Source organism: Malaya genurostris, chromosome 1, assembly GCF_030247185.1.
Source record: "Malaya genurostris strain Urasoe2022 chromosome 1, Malgen_1.1, whole genome shotgun sequence".
Lineage (NCBI taxonomy): Eukaryota > Metazoa > Arthropoda > Insecta > Diptera > Culicidae > Malaya > Malaya genurostris.
In genome coordinates this window covers 71,837,455-71,857,732 of record NC_080570.1, presented here as the reverse complement: position 1 = coordinate 71,857,732, position 20,278 = coordinate 71,837,455, and the positions used below count along the sequence as shown (strand labels likewise).

The window sequence follows — 20,278 nt, the reverse complement described above, 5'->3', positions numbered from 1 at the left end:
ATTTCATAGAAGCATTTGATCTCTGGAACAAGCCGTTTGCCTCCATCTGCAATCAGGTATTACAATCAAAAATTCAACCTGAGTGTGGACATCGTTTTGCTAACCGATTCCCGGAAGTATTTGAAGACACATTAGGACATTGTACGCAAACGAGAGTACAATTATTTCTGAAACCAAACTCCATGCCGGTATTTCGTCCGAAGAGGCCAGTACCATTCCACGCCATCCAGAAAGTCAACGAAGAACTAGATCGTCTACAGAAGCTCAACATCATCACTCCAGTTGATTTTTCAGAATGGGCAGCGCCTATCGTTGTTGTGAAAAAACCAGGTGGAAAAGTTCGAATTTGTGCAGACTATTCGACCGGTCTGAATGCTGTTTTAGAACCACACCATTACCCTCTTCCAACACCCGATGACATCTTCAGTAAATTAGCGGGTAGTAAGGTTTTTAGTGTCATTGATTTGTCCGACGCTTACTTACAAGTTGAAGTTGATGATGAATCGAAAAAGCTTCTGACAATTAACACTCATCGTGGATTGTACCGTTTCAATCGATTGGCTCCTGGAGTAAAATCTGCACCTGGCGCATTCCAGCAGCTAATGAGTAGTTTGATTGCAGACATCAATGGAGTTGAATCTTTCCTGGACGATTTCATTATACACACTACGACTGATGCTGAACACGAGCGAACGCTGAATGCTTTGTTTAGTCGACTTCAACAGTTTGGATTCCGTCTACGGTTGGAAAAGTGTAATTTTGGCCAATCCAGTATCAAGTTCATTGGTCATATAATTGATGCAAAGGGTATTCGACCAGATCCAGCAAAAATCAGTGCTATTGTGCAGATGCCCTGTCCCACCGATGTTAGTCAGATTAGATCGTTTTTGGGAGCTGTCAACTTTTACGGTAAATTTGTCAGAGAAATGCACAAATTACGAAGACCCCTGGACAATTTACTAAAAAAAGACAATCCGTTTGTTTGGAGTCAACAGTGTCAAGAAGCTTTCATCAACATCAAGAAAGTACTTCAATCGGATCTCCTACTTACTCATTATAACCCTGCTCTAAACATTGTCGTTGCTGGTGATGCCTCAAAGACAGGAATTGGTGCCGTTATCATGCATCAGTTTCCTGATGGTCAAATGAAAGCCGTTGCTCATGCATCAAGAACACTTACGCAAGCGGAACAAAATTACAGTCAAATCGAAAAAGAAGCGCTAGCTCTGGTATTTGCCGTAACCAAATTTCGTCGGATGCTACTGGGTCGTCAATTCAAGCTTCAAACCGATCATCAACCGCTTCTGAAAGTGTTTGGATCGAAAAAGGGAATTCCACTGCACACAGCGAATCGTCTCCAGAGATGGGCACTAACATTACTTGGATTTGATTTCAAAGTGGAATACATTCCTACTGACCAATTCGGACATGCAGACGTTCTCTCCCGATTAATCAATAATCATGCAAAACCAGATGAAGAATGTGTTATTGCGTCAATATGCATCGAAGAAGATATGAACACCACTTTGGGTGACACGTTTCAGAATCTTCCAGTCACGTTCGAAATGGTTCATTCAGCCACAAATAAAGACAAAATTTTGCAACAGGTGATTCAATACATCCAGAGAGGTTGGCCGTCTGTGAAACAAATTACTGAACCGAACCTCAAGATATTCTGTTCACGACAAGAATCTCTCACAATCGTCAAGGGTTGTATCATGTTCCATGATCGAATTATAATTCCAGCTGTGTTTCGTACTCGGATTCTGAAACAAATACACCGTGGTCATCCTGGAATAGAGCGCATGAAATCAGTTGCTCGTGGTATTGTTTACTGGCCTGGGATTGACGAAGAAATCCAGAACTTTGTTCGACGTTGCTCTATATGTGCCAGTTCAGCTAAATCACCGCCACAGGTTCAGCCTCAGCCCTGGCCGAAAGCAGATGGTCCATGGAAACGAATTCATTTGGACTATGCAGGTCCTATTGAGGGAATGTATTACCTGGTTATTATTGATTCTTTCAGCAAATGGCCAGAAATTTTTCAAACGCGCTCGATGACGACGTTTTCTACAATTGGATTTTTAAATGAAACATTCGCAAGGTATGGAATTCCCGACACAATCGTCTCGGATAATGGAACTCAGTTCTGTAGCAGTCAATTTAAACAGTTCTGTGAGCTTTCCGGTATAATACACATTCGCACCGCACCCTATCATCCACAATCAAACGGACAGGCGGAGCGTTTTGTGGATACTCTCAAGCGTTCACTGAAGAAAATTGCAAAAGGGGAGAATATACCATCATCTGATGCTCTACAAACGTTTCTTCAAGTATATCGATCAACACCATGTATCAGTCTGGAAGGGAAATCTCCGGCAGAAATCATGTTAGGTCGACCAATGAAGACTACACTCGATTTGTTGCGATGTACAACGTTTCAACAAGTTAGTCCATCACCAGTCGCATATCCTCAACGATCATCATCCTTCACAGTTGGTGCGCTTGTGTATGCTAAGGTGTACACAAATGCAAGTAATTGGAACTGGAATCCTGGAAAAATCATTGAAGTTATAGGAAAAGTGAATTTTAATGTTCTCTTGGATCAAGCCTCATGTCGTCGGAAACTCATTCGTACTCATGCAAATCAATTACGACTTAGATTCAATGGTGAACAACAATTTACAAATCAAGTTCAATTATCTCTAGAAGAATTAATTCACGATTTTGGATTGCCCGTTCCTACTCAAAGAAGCTGTATTCAAGAACCAGTCGAAAATTCCAGATCAAATCAAGGAAGTTCATCTAACAGCCTAAATGATACCATGAGAGCAACTACACCACCTTATTCGACTTCGACGCCGATAAATTTTCAACAAGCTAATCCTACTGTCAGGCCTACCAGATCCTCCAAACCTCCCAGACGTTTAGAAGACTACATTCGATACTGAATTAAAGGGGGAGATGTTACATACAGAGAGGATAATCAAGTATGCCGTGATTAAAAGGATATCGAAGCTGACAGCGAGGAAAGAAAAATTATTCATTCTGTTACATGTTCTCGTTAAAACAAGACGCAATTATACGATTAAGCATTTTGCCATCTTTTATTCGTATGTAACAAAGAGGATGAAAATAACGTACAAACCACTCGTAGATCGCATGAAGCGAGAGCGCCGCGCTATCTCATGCGACGAAAGCGCTTGAGCCTCGCTCTTGGCAGAATGCGATGAGACTTTACAACGAAGCGTGCATCAGTTTCTGGTGCGGTACGTAAATGTGCCAAAGAGTTCTCTTGAGAGCGGCAAAAGTACGTCGCATGCGCGTGGTTGTCTTATGAGAATGAGAATTTATTTGTCTCAGCGCAAAATAAAGAGCGCGCGTGCATAAGGCCTGACTACAACCCTAAGAGCTATGACTCAAAATCAATGCTGCGGTACAACGCATTGCGCCTGTCGACTATGCTTATTCACTGTTTATCGTAGAATAGGTTGCGTTTTTTTCATTAAGTGCACTATTTACTCGAAAGGCGTTAGATAAGGCCGCTGGTATTTTAAAATGGTAATGATTCAAGCATTTTCAAGTGCTTCCACGACCAGTAATGTACTCTGTCAGAGCACATAACGCAAACGAGTTTTGTCATCCAAGCCGATTGCAAAAATGTCAATGCGTTGTATGCTCTTTCTTATCGGTGCGAATCGAACCTTCCATTTGTAAGAAAATGGCGATGACAACCATCGAACATAAGAAGCAGAATTCGTTCATTCAAGGAAAGGGTGTTCAGATTCAAAATACATTATTTAATTTCTATTATAGTAGTTTTAGTCTTGATGTCATTTGTTCACGTGGATCATCGATTTGGTAGAGTGTGCGATGGAGAATTTTTATTACTCATATTACACAACGAGTTTTGAAAGCTTTGAAATAGAAACCTTTCATTTAATCATTCACCTTAAAATTTTGTTATAGTACAATTTTGATGTGAATACTATAAGAATGTCAATTTCAAAGCATACAAAGAGTCCAAATGCAATATAATTCTTTTCTTTGCAACACTTAGTCATATAATAGGACAAAAACAATCTTATAATTAGATAATCACATGCATTACTAAATGTAATGGAACTTTATTTGAATGATGTCATATTTTAGCATCTCCGACACTTTTTTGTGTTAGAAAAGCTTTAGAATCCTTATAGTCGAGTGTCATATACCATTCAATTTTTTTCAATGATTGATTGTATGATATTTGATTTTCAGAAATATGAGCTATAATTTATTCCGTTTTCCGAAACAGCGGAAGATATCCATTTGACGATTATAGCGACCTTCCATGGCACTGTTTTTAAATCCATATACACAAGTAACCGTAGAAAGATTTCTTAGATAGTTCAAACTGTTAGTAACTTAAAGAGGATGATGATGGTCCCGCCTCATAACCCTACAAAGGTGTAGACGATTTATCTAAATTATAATAAATGTCTGCCCATCCCCCATGGTCCAATATGACCCTAAAACGCAAAAAGGGTGCTAAACGCACTGCTCTAAGAAAATTATCGAAACATCCTTCGTTCCAATTGAGTTTTCATTATCTGTTCCTCAATAATCGTTACAAAAGATTGAGCAATATGTTATTTTATTCTCATCTTCTTCGTGTACAGAATAGTTTAAGAATCAACTCTAATAGTTTCTGGAACACAGAAAGCAATCAAGACTACCTCGATTGGTCCTAACGACAGCTATGATTGATAAAGCGTGTTCTAAAATAAAACTACCTACTAAAGCTGGTCCGGATGGTATTCCTTCTTTGGTATTGAAAAAGTGCTCGACCAATCTTCCGATTTCACTGTCGATGCTGTTTATTATCTCAGGAACTTTCCCGGATATATAATTCAAGATATATAGTTCTGGATTGCATCAAGCATAACTGCAATAGCTACATCCTGGAAACACAATACGGTTTTATGCCAAAACGAACAACTATAACGAAATTGTTGTCCTATACATATTTTAAAATTCGATCTCTACATGCACGTCTTCAAGTTGACGCTATCTATTCTCCGCAACCTTGAACAAGATGAAACACTTAATTGCAGTTGCTAAACTCGAAAAATTTGGATTCAGTGGATCTTTACTCAACTGGCTTCAATCTTATCTAATTGGTCGGGAAATTTTAGTGAAAATCGGTTACTGCACTGCAACACTATTTGCCGTAGGCTCTGGAGTACTTCAGGGCAGTCACTTGGGACCATTTACTATTCTTGCTCTACCTCAATGATCTCAAATTTCTATTGAAATTGCACAAACTATCGTTCGCAGATGATTTTAAGCTATATCATCTAGTAAGATCGCCTGTGACACTATATTTTTGCAGTCACAGCTTGAATTATTCGTGAACTGGTGCATTGATAATAGAATGGTTTTAAATGCCTCGACATTTTCCATTACACCGTTTACTCGTAAACACTCGCTAATTAGCTACGACTATAACATTTCGCAGAATGTACTGAAATGAGAATCTACCGTTGAAGATTTAGGTATCACTCTTGATACCAAATTGAATTTTATTGGTTTCGTTTTTCACAATACTAAGAGTTTTGTCAATGTACATTGTCTTAAAGTATTATGAATATTCAGCTCTTGTCCGGTCACCTCATTATCAAATCGACATAGAGCGGATCGAAACTATTCAACATAAATTTGTACGATTTGCCCTGCCCCCCAAAACCCTATTTCTTGAAATTAAAAAGAAAGACTTTTTTGTGTCTTCACAGTGAGTTTTGGAACATGGCTTGTCACTTAAAAAGACTTTTCATTCTAAGCTGAGTAACTATCGTCAAGACATCAAACAACTCAGATCAACCGTTAAGAAAGCAAAATCATATTACCATATATTTGCAGAAGTGGTTCTAGATATATTAAGGAATGAGCCATCGTTCGGACCTTGAGTCGGTTTTCCTTTAATAATTCTTTTTTAAAAATGTCGGATTGTTTTGAAGTCTTCAAAGTTTTTCTTCCTCGTTAAATTTCCTATAAAAATGATATACTCACTGATTTTTAGAGTTCATAGGTTGATCTATAGTCGATTTTTTTTATAAAAAGTGATTTTCTCCACACTAAATCCCATACAAACCTTACTAAAAAAGGCGGGTGGGTAATGTCAGAGACATAACTGGATGTCGTGAATACGAAACGACTGACATGTTCCTTAACACTTCCGAATATCAATTAGTATGAATTATGCAAGCATTCCCCACATCCACAGCGGAAAGTGCACAAATCCAACCAAACTGTTCTTGATTTGCACTAAACTGAGGATAATTACCTTCGATTTGCGAACAACAAATCCTAATAGTTCTTTAGAAAACTTTTAGAGCCATTACAACGGCTGATTTTGTGTAATGCTCTCACCCGTTGTTTTTTCACCAATGCTAATGACTGGCAGCTGTGACGTAATCGCTCTTGTCGAAAGCGAAACTAGCTGTGCAAACGACACAAAACACATCTGCTCGCAGTGGCGATAGAATTCAAACTGATTCAATTTTTGTTAAGACTTTTCTTTTTATGTGGTTTCGTTTGTAGCCTTTTCACTAATGGGCGGTCCTAACGGCCATGGAAATAGCCGCATACAGAATTTTATTGTCGATTTTTTCATCTCGGATTTGCATTTCATTGAAAGAAACTATCAGGATGCTGTACGGGATTCATTCCTGCCTTTCAGAAGGACCAAATTGTGGAACTCACTACGATATTAAATACTGTTCGGAACATTTTCCTCGAACGATTTGTTGTACAGCAGCTGATATTTTGTTCTCTTCCTCAGAACGCGTTCTGATTGGCTTGTATTGACATGGGTCGAATGAGACAGGTTTTCCAATAGTGTACTACTGAAATACTTCAATGCTTTTGCTATACACGTTTAAATTGAAAAATTTCGATTCTATTGGTAGTTAGATTATATAAATCCTTTCACAGATCACTGAGCTATGAGCTTTAAAAATACGAGAAAGGCAAACGCGCCTTATGAATTCTCCTCTTTGATACTCGTTTATACCAAACATTTCAGAAAAGTTTAATTTTGAATTATTTGAGATTATGTCACAAAACTGAAAATTTTATCATAAAATTGTGATCATATTTCCGATGGCATGTAGCAAAAATTATGTTGATTCGTTAGATACAACAATAGATATTCACGATCTAAAACTTATCACTCTCTCTTTTCAAAAGGCACCCCATAGTAAAGTAAGTCGTATTCACGACAAAAACTACAAAGATCAGCCCCATGGAATAAGGCAACCAAAATTTCTAATGATCTACAATCAAACAGTTCAATCAATCGTCACACTTTTGAATCCGCAATTGCACGAGAGTTTGCTTATATTGATCTTGATTAGGAACCAATGTTTTATAGCCGACGGAATTACACCAATATCCCAAATGTATGCAATTGTACAAAGGTACATATTTGAGATACGATTTTGATATTAAAGCTTCTCTTCGCCAAGCTTGTGTTCAAGTTTTGTATGCAAGAAGTTATTTTTATAGCGTTAAGTTCCTCTACCATTCTGCGATTTCGATTGAAGCGATAAACTTTTTCTTATTATCAATCGAGTTCATCTTATATAAGTTAGAAATAATTCGCACTCAAAATTTATCCTGGGGTAGTTGTCAATTTCTCAGGCGAAACGACATAACATGGAATTTCATTCGAGCTTGCATGACACAAGATCAGAGCATACCAATTAAAGCTTCAAATCGTTTTATGGCACTTTTTGTCTTGCTGTCTAGCAACAACCTATCTGTAGCATGCTACGCGTTGGACTGAAACGTTAGCTATAATTTCGCTTCTATTTATAGATTCGCGTGCTTCCAACAGCTTCGCTTTTGCATCGATTGACCAATCAGAGCGATGCTTTCCCTTTGATATATCGCGTACTCCTTCAAAACCGTCGTCTATGGCAGGGAAATCCGGTATGCCGGAGAATTTTAACAGACAAATAGGACACTGCTCGCTACTAATCAAAATCTCAGCCATATGTAATTGAAAATACGTGGCTTACATTCAAATCGAAACTTAGAAATATTTCCAATCAAATGATGAAATAATATTAATAATTGATACAAAATAGGCAAAGCGGTAAGTGTTTAAAACCTGACCACATTTCTACGTGTATTTTTCCTTGAGTTTCTGATTCGCACCCCTTAATAGAAAATAAAGATGTGTTCCACATCAAAATCTCTGATGTACATTGCTCGTGAGCTGTGTATTGAGCTTTAGTTCGCACCACTCTCGAATGCTGCTGTTATATTATTACCAAAACGATATCCAACGCATTGAAGCGATAATTCAACGCAAATTTGTCCGATTCGTTCTCCGACGTCTTCCATGGAGATATCTTTTATACTTACCGAATTACCATGACCGCTGCAAACTGATTGGTCTCGATTTTTTATCTGTCCGACGCGATGTTTGTAAGGTTAGTTTTGTGACAGACCTACTTCAGACGCGAATCGATTGCTCTGAGCTATTGCAATTGTTACAATTAGACATTCGACGTCATAATCTTCGATCCTATTTTTTTCTTCGGATTCCCTATGTTAGAACATATTGCATATTGCTTTTTGCATATTCAACAAATGTTTCATTTCTTTCGACTTTCATTTATCTTCGAAATCTGTTTAACTTTTACTCAAAATCACAATTGTAAGAAATTTTATTTTTACTTCAACCTTTTCCGTACATCAGAGAGTATAAATTAACTAAGGACATCGAAAAAGATGGAGAATAAAAATGAAATCATTTCCAGGGGGTTTCTCAAAGTGACGTGTTGTATGCGGAATTATTTATTGTGTTTATATGACATACTTGTGCAGATTTTGAAATTATATTCAAATGGATTTTCAAGTTCTGCGGGAAGTATCACCTACATAAAAATAGTGGAGTAATGCTTCGCGCCAATTTTGTGCGTTTTAGTTTTAAACTTTGCGCGAATTTCGCGCGTTTTAGTTTTCGGCTTCGCGCGGATTTCGCGCGTTTTAATTTTGAAACTTTTCGTAACAGCCCTGCAATTATGACTCCAAGATACTCCAACTCTCTAACGCGATCAAGTGCTTAAAGAAGAAATAACCACATATTTAGTTTTTGCGACTTTCAGTTTAAATTGCTCGAAATTTTACCACTGAGCTAGAGAGTGTAGGTCTGCGTTCAAATGTGCAACCGCTCCATCCAAATGCTTAGCTGTAATGAACAGAACACTATGGTCAGCAAACAAAATAAATTTCTCAAAACCGTAAGACTCGCCCATGTCATTTCTGTACATAATAAACAGAATCGGTCCTAAAACCCTACCCACACCAAGTGAATTTTCCTGGAAACCAAAAATGTAGTGTTTGTAACAATAGGTATAGGAGGTCTAACATTGTTTCGAAAGCGCTTTTGAGATCCAATATCAAGATGAAAAATTTTTATGGTCAGAAGTCATCATGATACTCGAGCTAACTTTGTTTGTTTTGAGATTTTGATTTTAGCTTTTATTGCTTATCAAAGCTCTAACGCTCTGTATATTGAATATGACGTACTTGTCAGGGGTTAATGGTTTTTCTCATATTATTAAAAGCTTCTGGTATTTATCGTCATAGTGGATCTTAATTTTTTTGACAAAAATAGTTTCAGAGTCAATGCAAACACTACCAGCTTACTCATTTGCAGAATCTTGCTTAAATAAGGCATCCTCACACACTTTCTTCTTCCGGTCGTCCAGTACAAATTTATGTATTATTATTATTGGCATTTTTTACCCCGGTTTCATCTTCCATTTTATGTGGTTTGGTTCTTCTGCTTCGCACGGCCTGCCGCTGCGTGCTTTATCGGCAGCGGAGTTTTGACTATCACGTAATTCTCAAAACCTCTATCTGACGGTGTAATCTACATGATCAACAGCTCCATATTATATTTCAAACTTTTTTTTCGTTTCTGATTTCGATACACACCCCCCTTCCCCCTTTGGGTAGTTGACTGCGTGAAAATATCCAAACGCACACTCGTGCGACAATTTGTACCACCAGGCTTGAATACAATTTTTGAAGAAGCTGTGTGAATTTTTAATTCACTATAGGTTGTAAATAAAAGTATCTGTCACTTACTCGACTGATCGCTTCGATCTTCTAAAAGTTCAGTTTCGTTTTGGAACGATATTCTAAAATTATGTTACCTTTTACAGGAATTTTCCAACTACAACGATTGAACTTTTTTTTATCATTTACACAAGTCTAAACCACGCATTTTAGGCCCATGTATTTAGAATCAATGCTGACTTTTATCGTATTAAAGAACGCTCTCTACCAACTCTTAACACGATTCAATCAGTGCCATCAAAGAGAGACGGATATCATCTCAGCAACAAAAAATCGGCCTGGTTCATTTAACATAGAATGGACACCAGTGTGAGAGCGATGCCCTGTCTGAGCATCACGGGTTAGCACGCTGCTGTGGGGATTCTCTCTGATGCAACGAACGGTCGCTTATGCTCGTTTTGCGATCCAATTCTATACGGGCAGTGGATAATTGCGATAGAATCATTTAACTACTGCCTCTTATTTTAACTATTCGCATATAACCTTTGTATAAGTCGTGTCTATGAAAATTTCTGTGAATGTTTCACACAAGGAATTGAAATATTGTAACCTAGTATGAGAAACATCAAGTCGAATCATCGATTCGATTTTCTGCGATAATTGTCAACTTGCGATTCCCTCTTAGTAAATTCCACACAGCGCCGATCATTGGCAGACTGCATATATTTTGTTAAGGGCCGTGAAATACTCAGAGTATGAGGTGGAACGAAGAAATGTAGAAAAATTCCCACACTGTTCATGCATTGAGAGGCAGCGAGTTCTTGTTCATCTGCCAGATTGAAAATGTTGTATAGAATGTTGAGAAATATCGAGCCGCTTTCTGCCAAATTATCGGCAATCACCAACACTCGTAAGAATCACATGTTTATTCAATCAATCAATCAATTATTCAATCGGAATAAACTAGCGATTTCAATCTAAACCAAAACAAAAATTAGGCGTCGCCCCGGTGAATGACCAAATTGGTTAAAGCCGGGGTAAAACAAGTGGTATAAAAAAATTTGGCATGGTATGATTGCAGTACCTTGCATAGTGTCAATCGCGGCGACATCTGCAACGATTCGTTAGACTGCTCATTCAAAATTATTCAGCGTTCATGAGGACAATGTAGGCTAGTTTGTCTGCTATGGAATATATATAGCCCGAAACCTTTAAATTTGCAGCCAGCTGATAATGTTTTAGTCTGAAGTTGGATACGCAATAGCTGACGTATGCCTCTTACCTTTCAAAACTTACTTGTGAGATAATACCAATTTTAGAACATGATTCTAAATAATTCTACAACAAAATTTCCTACTTTTCATTCAAACAGTTTTTAGTTTAGTAGCACCACAAAATTTACAAACTTATCTTATTCTTATTCCTTTATTTCTTTCTATTAGGCGGAGCATTCGACGGTGTTGAAGACATAGTGTCTCCTTTCGGATATCGTAAAGGTGAAGGAATTGACGCTGGATATGGTGAAGTGGACTGGATTTGCAATCGCGATCGGGAACGCACAGACCCGATGTTTGAAGCACTGAAACCGATTGACGGAAAAATTTCCGGTGCGGGTAAGTTAAAGTATTTTCTAGGCGCCGATAGCGTGCCAATAAATAACACTGATGTATTATGTATTCTAGCGGCCAAATCGGAGCTTATTAAATCCAAACTACCGAACAACGTACTGAGTAAAATATGGAAACTGTCCGACGTCGATCAAGATGGTTTTCTTGATATTGAAGAGTTTGCACTAGCAATGCATTTAATAAACGTCAAAATGGATGGGAACGAGTTACCAACCTCACTGCCAGACCATCTCGTGCCGCCCTCAAAACGAGGGCCACAATAGGAGTAAGATAATGTTGATTGAGTTCCCACTTTTAGCAAGTTTTTCCCTCTTTCACTACTTCACACTAGTCTGCATGGATTGCTTGGGTTAAAAAAAAACTATTGTTTTATATATAAGAGCATATATATTCCAAATTGTGTTACGATGTTCAGAATCAATCGCATTCGTTTTTCACTTACCCCTAAGTAACACCGTTTCGTTACGCCAGAAAAACAATAAAAACTTCTTCGCTATCGTCACTAATGGTTGCACGTCACATTAAATATAGCAGCGCAAATACTTTACACACACGATTTATCTAATTTATTTAAATATTCTTAAAGCAAATGAGTTCATTCACATTTTTTGTTTTATATTTGTAAGAGTTTTATCATTAGTATATTGTTGTGCTTGTTTCCGGAACGAAACTATGAAGAGCACTCTTGACCAGGTGCAAGAAAGCTATCCCAAAATGTGTGTGCAAATATTTCCTTTTTTGATAGTAGTGATTTGATTTAGTTGATAAGTAATTTAATTAGGCACCTAGTTATCTAGGATAATGCCCTTTATTTCATTATTATATTTTAAGACCATTTTGGCCAAGTTTCACTGGTGCGCTGGCATATCTATTTCCGATGCTATTTTTTGCGAAAAAACGAACTGTTTATGAAATAACATAGTTGCTGGTACACTAAACGAAGTACCACGTTTCTCCATCCAAAGGTGGAAACGAAGATCGATTATCGCGTTACATATACTAAGCAATGAAGTAATTAATGTTCGTCGTGACTTGCCTAGACCTCGAATTAGTAGCCTGTGGTGTTATTTTTGTTCCTAAACTTTTATGGTTGCTTATTCAAAACGGTGAAATTTCACAAAAAAGCGTTCTAAAACGGTAAATTGTAGACTATCGGAAATTGCATACAATGTATAACGTTACCTAGAATGGCGCACCATTTCTCTCATTCGGAATCAACATATACAACAACCAGCCTTTTCTCCTCATTTTGGTCGCGACAATAGATTTTATCATCACACTAAATTTTCGGAACAATCAATCATAATTCTCAGTTCGAATTAAGAATGATAGATTTTGCAGCAATCTGCTTAGTTGCAACGCGCAATCAGCTATAATAACAGCTTCTCCAAAAACATATTAATCATACTGAAGAGCAACTGCAGATTTTTCAAGCACACCACATTTTTGGCCGGATGATTGCAAATAGAAGTTATTTAACATTAAAAGCTTTGATTTATTGATAGTTTGAATGTGCATGAAAAAATAGATGAGTCGAAACAATCACGGTATAAAAAAAACGTAGAAAGTTGAATGAAAGTGTAGTCGAATCATAAGCTGATGTGGAAGGGAAACGAAATATACATCTTGACCCTCTGAGGGTGAGCTAAAAAAGATATATTTACAAAAGTAGCATTTTTGAAAGAATTTGTAAAAATATCTATATTTTATCAAATGAACAAACCGCAATTGTTTAATAAATCAGTGAATACGAATATAGGAAACATAATGACGAATAAAATTTGTTCTCATAAAAAATGAAACTAGTTACGTTTATTTAGAGTACGCCCTAAATTTTCTAAACCTTCCGAAATCATAGGCTTCTGCCAAAGATACAAACCAAGGTTAAAAATACAATCATACATTCATGGTATGCAGGCTATAATATATAAAAAGATTCGAAAATCAATCACTACTCGTGGTTTTTTCAAACATATTTTCAGTTATAATGTGACTTGATCCGGCACATCGCGTTAGTTCTTAATTGCCAGAAGCATTACATACAATTATTCGAAATTAAGATTGTCTGATCCAGCACCCTGATGACATGCCCTACCCGTCGTAGCCACCCAACTTCACTGTTCGTATGAAAGGCGTTTCACCAAACAAAAGTCTCCACGTTCCATTTTCTATCTGCACTCCGCAAAAAATGGTTCGCAGCAACTTCCTTTCCAGTCCAGGTCTTAAGAACAACCGATCTGATGAGTGTTGAGTTCAAACTACACACGATTTCCAAAATCTTTCTAGGCGTATAAAGTTGAGTGCTTTAAACCTATAAAGAAACCATGTGTGTAGAAAGGAATCAACTGGAATTAGGTATTGTCAGCTGCACAGTAAGATGTAAGGTGCGTTAAAGCCAATCCCGGTCTTTCGATCCGGAATGAGGCGAGAATGTTCAACACCAACATTAAATCGCTGCAAAGCTCTTGTACCCCCCGTTTCGTCGATCATCTTCACGGACGAGTTGATTTTTCATTGATGAGGTTCGGGAACAGATAATACACCGTGGAAGCCAAATCGGATAAATAAGATGAATGTGGAAGTAAGTGGACCTTTGAAATTCCACTTTCAATCTTTCCAATAATACGCAGTACATATGACTCGCAGTTGATGGTTTTTCCCCACAATCCCACACCGGCTGACCTTTCCCACCGAATGAGATTCTCTAGGTCACCTCTTGTAGTTTCAGTCGGGTACTCTTCTGCTCTTTGCCGTGTTATAACGGATCCAGGTTTCATCAACAGATTTTCAATCGACACCAAGAGTCCGTCCGATTCCGCATCAGAATGGCAAATGCGAAACTAGATAATTTTTTTATCTGCAGAATCTAGCATACATTTATTTGCACTACATCTCATTTAAGATGAATGTTGCTTGAATATCAAAAATGCAACGAACGCCAATGATCATCGTTCGCTTCCCTTCGCCTTTGTTCGATAATCGCTCTGATATTTGGACTTGACCATATATTCGGGTGCGAACGAAGCCGACGCTGCTTCGTTGCTCGCATGAAGATCTATTCCTTGCAGTTGTTATTCGCATTGAACATACCCCCGAATGACTGAACGCGAATGTGGAACGAATATTCATGCAGCGAACACCGTCAAAACCTAATTCGTGATAATCGTTCGTGCTGTCTTTGAAACAAGCAAATTAAGACATTTTCCTCAGTCGGTGTTGAACAGTCGTTCGCACCGCACGCGTATAGCTCTTGGCTCCTGGAAATTTTGTCTGGCTACCTAGAGTTTCATTGATTCAAGGCTTCAGTCTTTTTCAAGGCTACCTGAATCACTAACAGTCTTTTTAAAGACTAACAATTAGTCAGCCTTTCTCAAGGCTATACAAAGAGTGATATTTGAGTAACTAAGAAATTAATCAGCCTTTCTTAACCCTCAGGGTACGGACTATAAAAAAGTTACGTTCAGTACGGACAGGGTTAGCCTAACCCGGCGACTTTGATTGGGTGTATATCGAGCTGTACTTTGTCAATTTGAATAATTTTTTTTTATTTTGTGTGAAATTGTCTCAAAAATATAATAGAGTTGTCAGATTAATCATTTAACTGATTGAAAAAAAATTATAATGAAAAATGTGAACGGGTCTTGAATTTTTTTTGTAAAAAACGTTTTTTTTTCAAAATGCTGTAACTTTTTGAAAAAAAAAAATATTAACATTGTATAACTCGCATTTGAAAGGTAAAAAGTAGTTCTTACAAATGTCCATAACGGTTTTTTGATTTATTCCAAAAACTATATTTTTTTTTTTGAAAAATGAAAATACGCGTTTTTACGAGTTAGCGAAAAAACGTTGTTTCGTTGATTTTGTTACCTGATCAATTTTCTTTTTTTTTTTTTTTATTCAACACTTGGTTGGCTGGCTATTGCGTACACGTGGTGTGTTCGCGCCACGTTTTACTCACCGGCTTTGGGTCGTTTTACTCTTTTGTCTCCAGAGGAAATTCTACGCGGGGAAGACTTTCAACCCTTTTACACTACGGTCACTGGGCGGAAGTCGTTTTCGAGCGGAAACAAGCAAATGGACTCATTATCTGTAAACTAACACAACACAACTTGAATACATTAAAGACCAGACATTTTATTAGACACTTCATCTTTTATATTTTCTAAAATTATTTTTTCACTTTTAATTTCAAGCTACTCAACAAGGGGGGGGGGGGGGTTGAATTTAATAAAGCGTGAATATTACTTGCGATTATTTTATTCAGATGATAACTGCTTCTGGAGCATCGTTGCGGCCGTGTGGAACGTTGGTCGACTTGTTGCAGCTGGCTGAAGACGGGACGCCGGTGGGGGTAGTACAGGACTCTTCCTCGGCAGCGGACTATGACGAACTATGAACTCCGGATGCTGCAGCAACTCGGCCTTTGTTGACGGAGGCCTGCGTTTCGCACTTTTTAGAAGCCCGGGGAGCGGTACTGCGCGCATTTGATTCATTTACGAGTGTCTAACTATTAGTCGAGTGGGATTTATAACGTTTTCGGTCTGAACTGCCATACCCTACCGGCACTTGGGTAATGGCGTTCGTTGGCGTCTTTTTGGCTTGGCCAATCTTTGACCGTTTTTGTGCACTCGCGTCGTACGTACTACTCATAAACTGTTCAAATAAACCGGTAACCACACTTATCCCACTCGACTGACCGAACGAAAACTAACGGACGTGTGGATCTTCCGAACGGTCGGGTAACTTGATCCATCGATCAACTTTTCGCGAGAACAATCACTACTCACTTTTTAAACTTTTATTTCCGAAACGCGGGGTCACATTAGACTTGTGACACGCTGCTGCTGGTCTTCACTCCTCCGGGCAGGTCAACTAAAAGAGGCTTGATACCGCCTGCTCGGACCCTTTTATCTTCTCCCAGCTCATCCCCGCTACCACCCCCATCGAGCCCCGCCTAGAATCCTCCAACTCGATGACAATGATACAATGACGATGATGATGACAGAGAACGATATAAAGACCATCGACGATTACATTTTGTTCTTATGGTTGGTATCGATTTTGAATTTGAATTTTTATAGCAAATGACATATAGACTCTTGATACTAGGGCTTGTTTCCTTATTTTGATATTTTTTATTATAAATAGTTTTTTTTTGTTTATTGCATAATAAATGAATATGTGAATAAATGTGAGTAAACGAATAATATATAGTAAACATGAGTATAAATAAATAAATAAATAAATAAATATGTAAATAAATGAATAAATATATGAATAAATAAATAAATAGATAAATATGTAAATAAATGAATAAATATATGAATAAATAAATAAATAAATAAATAAATAAATAATAAATAAGTAAATATATATATGAATGACTAAATGAATATTACTTTTAATTTAGATACCAACCACGGCTATTAAGCATAAATTAAACATCACTCAAACATGAAATACGGAGGATAGACATTTAATTTATACTTAGACATTTACTTACAATTCTTTCAGGTGTACAACAATATTGATAGGGTAATGTATTCAAGTTGACCCAGTGACCATAGGTAATATTGTGACCAACCGAGTCAAAGGTCACAATTTTCCCGGAGTCGGGTAAAAAAAAACGAAGTGTTTTTTTTTTTTTTTTTGATGATCTCTTATTATCACGTGCAATGTAGCTCTCTTCCTGAGCTCGTTTAGTTCTATCTTAGTGAAATGATTTTTCCAAAGGCCAGAGGAGCTCTTTTTCACTATGATACATAAATTCGTTCAGGTGAGTTTGGCTACTGTAATAAGACCAAAAGTATAATGTGTCACAATCAGGACTACGCAGTCCACTCATTAGCCTTTCAAGTCGACAATGAGTGCTCTGCTGTTGGAACTGTGATTTGTGCGTCAGAATATTCATCACCGCCTTGCTACGGTTGAGCAGAAATACAAACCAAAACGTGAACTGTCAAATCACATCAGTTTGACAAAACGAAACTAAATAACCATACTAAAAACTTAACTTTTCCTCATCTCAAGTGTAATCATACTTGGACCAAATTTATTATTTTACACATCCATTCACCACACTCACTCTAGTTCTTCATTCATACACCCTCGACACATTCGATATCTTTCATTCAAACAAACAGCTACTAATTCAATATACTTTTCACGATTATGCTAGGGGCCCCCTAATATTAATTTGCACTTCTTCTAACTCTCCGGATGAGTTGAAGAAACTATTATTTAACGCGTATGGTTCACTCTTCGCGAATTTCTAAAACTCTCTCGATGCCCGAGGGAAAATACGAAATACACCGAATAAACTCACACGACCTACCCTGTTTGGAATTAGAATCAGAACTATAAACGATCTGCACACACAAAAACGGGACGAATTATACTAACCAGAGCACAAATAACATTGTAATAGCCATTTCGTTAACTGAACAGGAAATATATAAGGATGTATTGTTTCTATCATGGCATGCACTTCGTATTGAAGTATTCAATACAAAAATAAGCAACCGTTTAAAACATTAGCCGGGTTTCAAATGAATGGCCGGCCAAATACCGAGACTTTTCCCATTCAGATCTTCCAATTCATACGATGATGAGCCTATTTTTGCCTTTACACGACAGGGAATGAATTGTCTGCCATATTTTGCATTATAATTCTTCGTGGCATTAGATAATTTCATGTTTCGGTGATAAACTAACTGACCCTCCACAAACGATTTAGAAAAGCGACGATGTCGTAAATTATACCGATATTGGGATGCGTTATGCGCTTTTTGTAAATTTTTAGCAACCATATCAAAAATGCGAGGAAACATTCGCTTACGACGTTCATTGATCTGCTCTGGAGTAAGTTGTTCATTCTGTCGTGCTAATTTGTTATCACTACCGGACTCTGTGAACTCAAGGCCATGAGTGATAAAAAAAGGAGTGAATCCTGTTGATGCATGGACACTAGTATTCAGTACCATTTCAATCTCCGGGATTCGCGTATCCCATAGACGTTGGTCTTCCCTCACATACGTCCGAATAGCAGCGTTGATAGTGATTTCCAGAGGTAATCAGGAACCATTGGTCTCGCAGCGCGTTACACATCGGCACACTGCTAACGCTTTTCATCGGCTGTAGCATCACCCACTTCGAGAAGTAATCGCAAACTACCAACAGATGCTGATTACCCCGACGACTGCGCGGCAGAGGCCCAATAAAATCGACAGATATAATTTGCCATGGGTGGGTTGCCAATTTAATTTTTCCCATCTCGGGTGCCGTCGGTGCTGATGATGCTTTCACTTCCTTACAGGTGGTACACTTTTGAATGTACCGCCGAACTTCTACTGCCATTTTTGGCCAGTAAAACCTTTGTCGGACTCGAGCAAGGGTCCTTTCGAAGCCTGGATGAAAACACTCATCGTGGCACTGCTCGAGAATCTGTCCCACTTCGGAAGGCGGAGGAATTACTTTCCATTCAAACCGCGAATCATAATAGTCATTATGAGAGGTCACGAATTTGTAAAGTTTCTGATTCTCTACTTTGAAATTTACAAAATCATCTGGTCGGTCTAAAACCTTTCTCTTCATAGAAGTGTACCACGACGAATCAGATACTGCCGCAATGCTACGAGATAAAGCATCAGGCACAATGTTTTCTTTGCCCTTACGATGCCGGACTGTCATGTTGAATTGTTGTAAGTTTAACGCCCACCTACTGCACCTTGAACCCACTTTCCATTTGGAACTCAAGATATGCGTAAGAGCCGATGAATCTGTAACAAGAGTAAAGTGATATCCCTCAATATATCCACGAAACGCATCCACGGAAAGAATGGCCGCCAAAGCCTCTTTCTCCGCAGCATGGTAATTTTTTTGGGGGGTGGTGAGTTTCTTCGAGTAGTACGAAATTACTCTCTCCACTCCATCCTGTTCTTGCGTCAGAACCCCTGCTACCGCCACGTCGCTTGCGTCCGTCTGTATTGTGAATTCCTGACTAAAATCTGGACTGCCCAATACAGGCGAAGAGATTAGACACTCTTTTAAATTGCAGAATGCAGTTTCCGCCTCATCATTCCATCGAATAGTTTTGGTTTTGGACTGCAGAAGATCAGACAGAGCAGCCGTCACTCCACTGAAATTAGGGATGAATCGGCGATAATAATTCGCCATTCCTAGGAATCTCCGAAGCTTTGTTATGGTGTTAGGCCTTTCATACTCGACGATCGGACGAATCTTGTCCGGGTTAGCCCTAAGACCATCCGTGCTTAAGAGATAACCTAGGAAAGGAATTTCTGTCACACCGAATTTTGATTTTTCCAGATTGATACTGAGATTAGCTGCTTGTAACCGGCATGCTATTTCCGTTAACAACTGTTGGTGATGCGCAAACGTTTCCGTTACTACGACGATATCGTCGAGGTAAACGAAAACGTACGGCTCCAGTATACCGTGTCCTAATACTTTATCCATGAGTCGGGCTAGAGTAGCCGGACTATTAACTAAGCCAAAAGGCATACGAGTATACTGGAACAGCCCTCTGCCTTGCACACTAAATGCTGTATATTTTC

General features: G+C 38.2%; 1 protein-coding gene across 1 annotated transcript in view; it reads left to right on the top strand.

Annotated features, from left to right (window-relative positions):
• LOC131440426 (EH domain-containing protein 3) overlaps nt 1-13,496 on the top strand; it is a 36,760-nt gene extending 23,264 nt beyond the window's left edge. The window contains exons 2-3 of the mRNA XM_058611697.1: nt 11,520-11,690; nt 11,760-13,496. Of these exons, the coding sequence (XP_058467680.1) occupies nt 11,520-11,690; nt 11,760-11,968 (380 nt within the window). The 3' untranslated portion in view covers nt 11,969-13,496. The remainder of the gene's footprint in view (nt 1-11,519; nt 11,691-11,759) is intronic.
• Nucleotides 13,497-20,278: the final 6,782 nt, after the last annotated feature.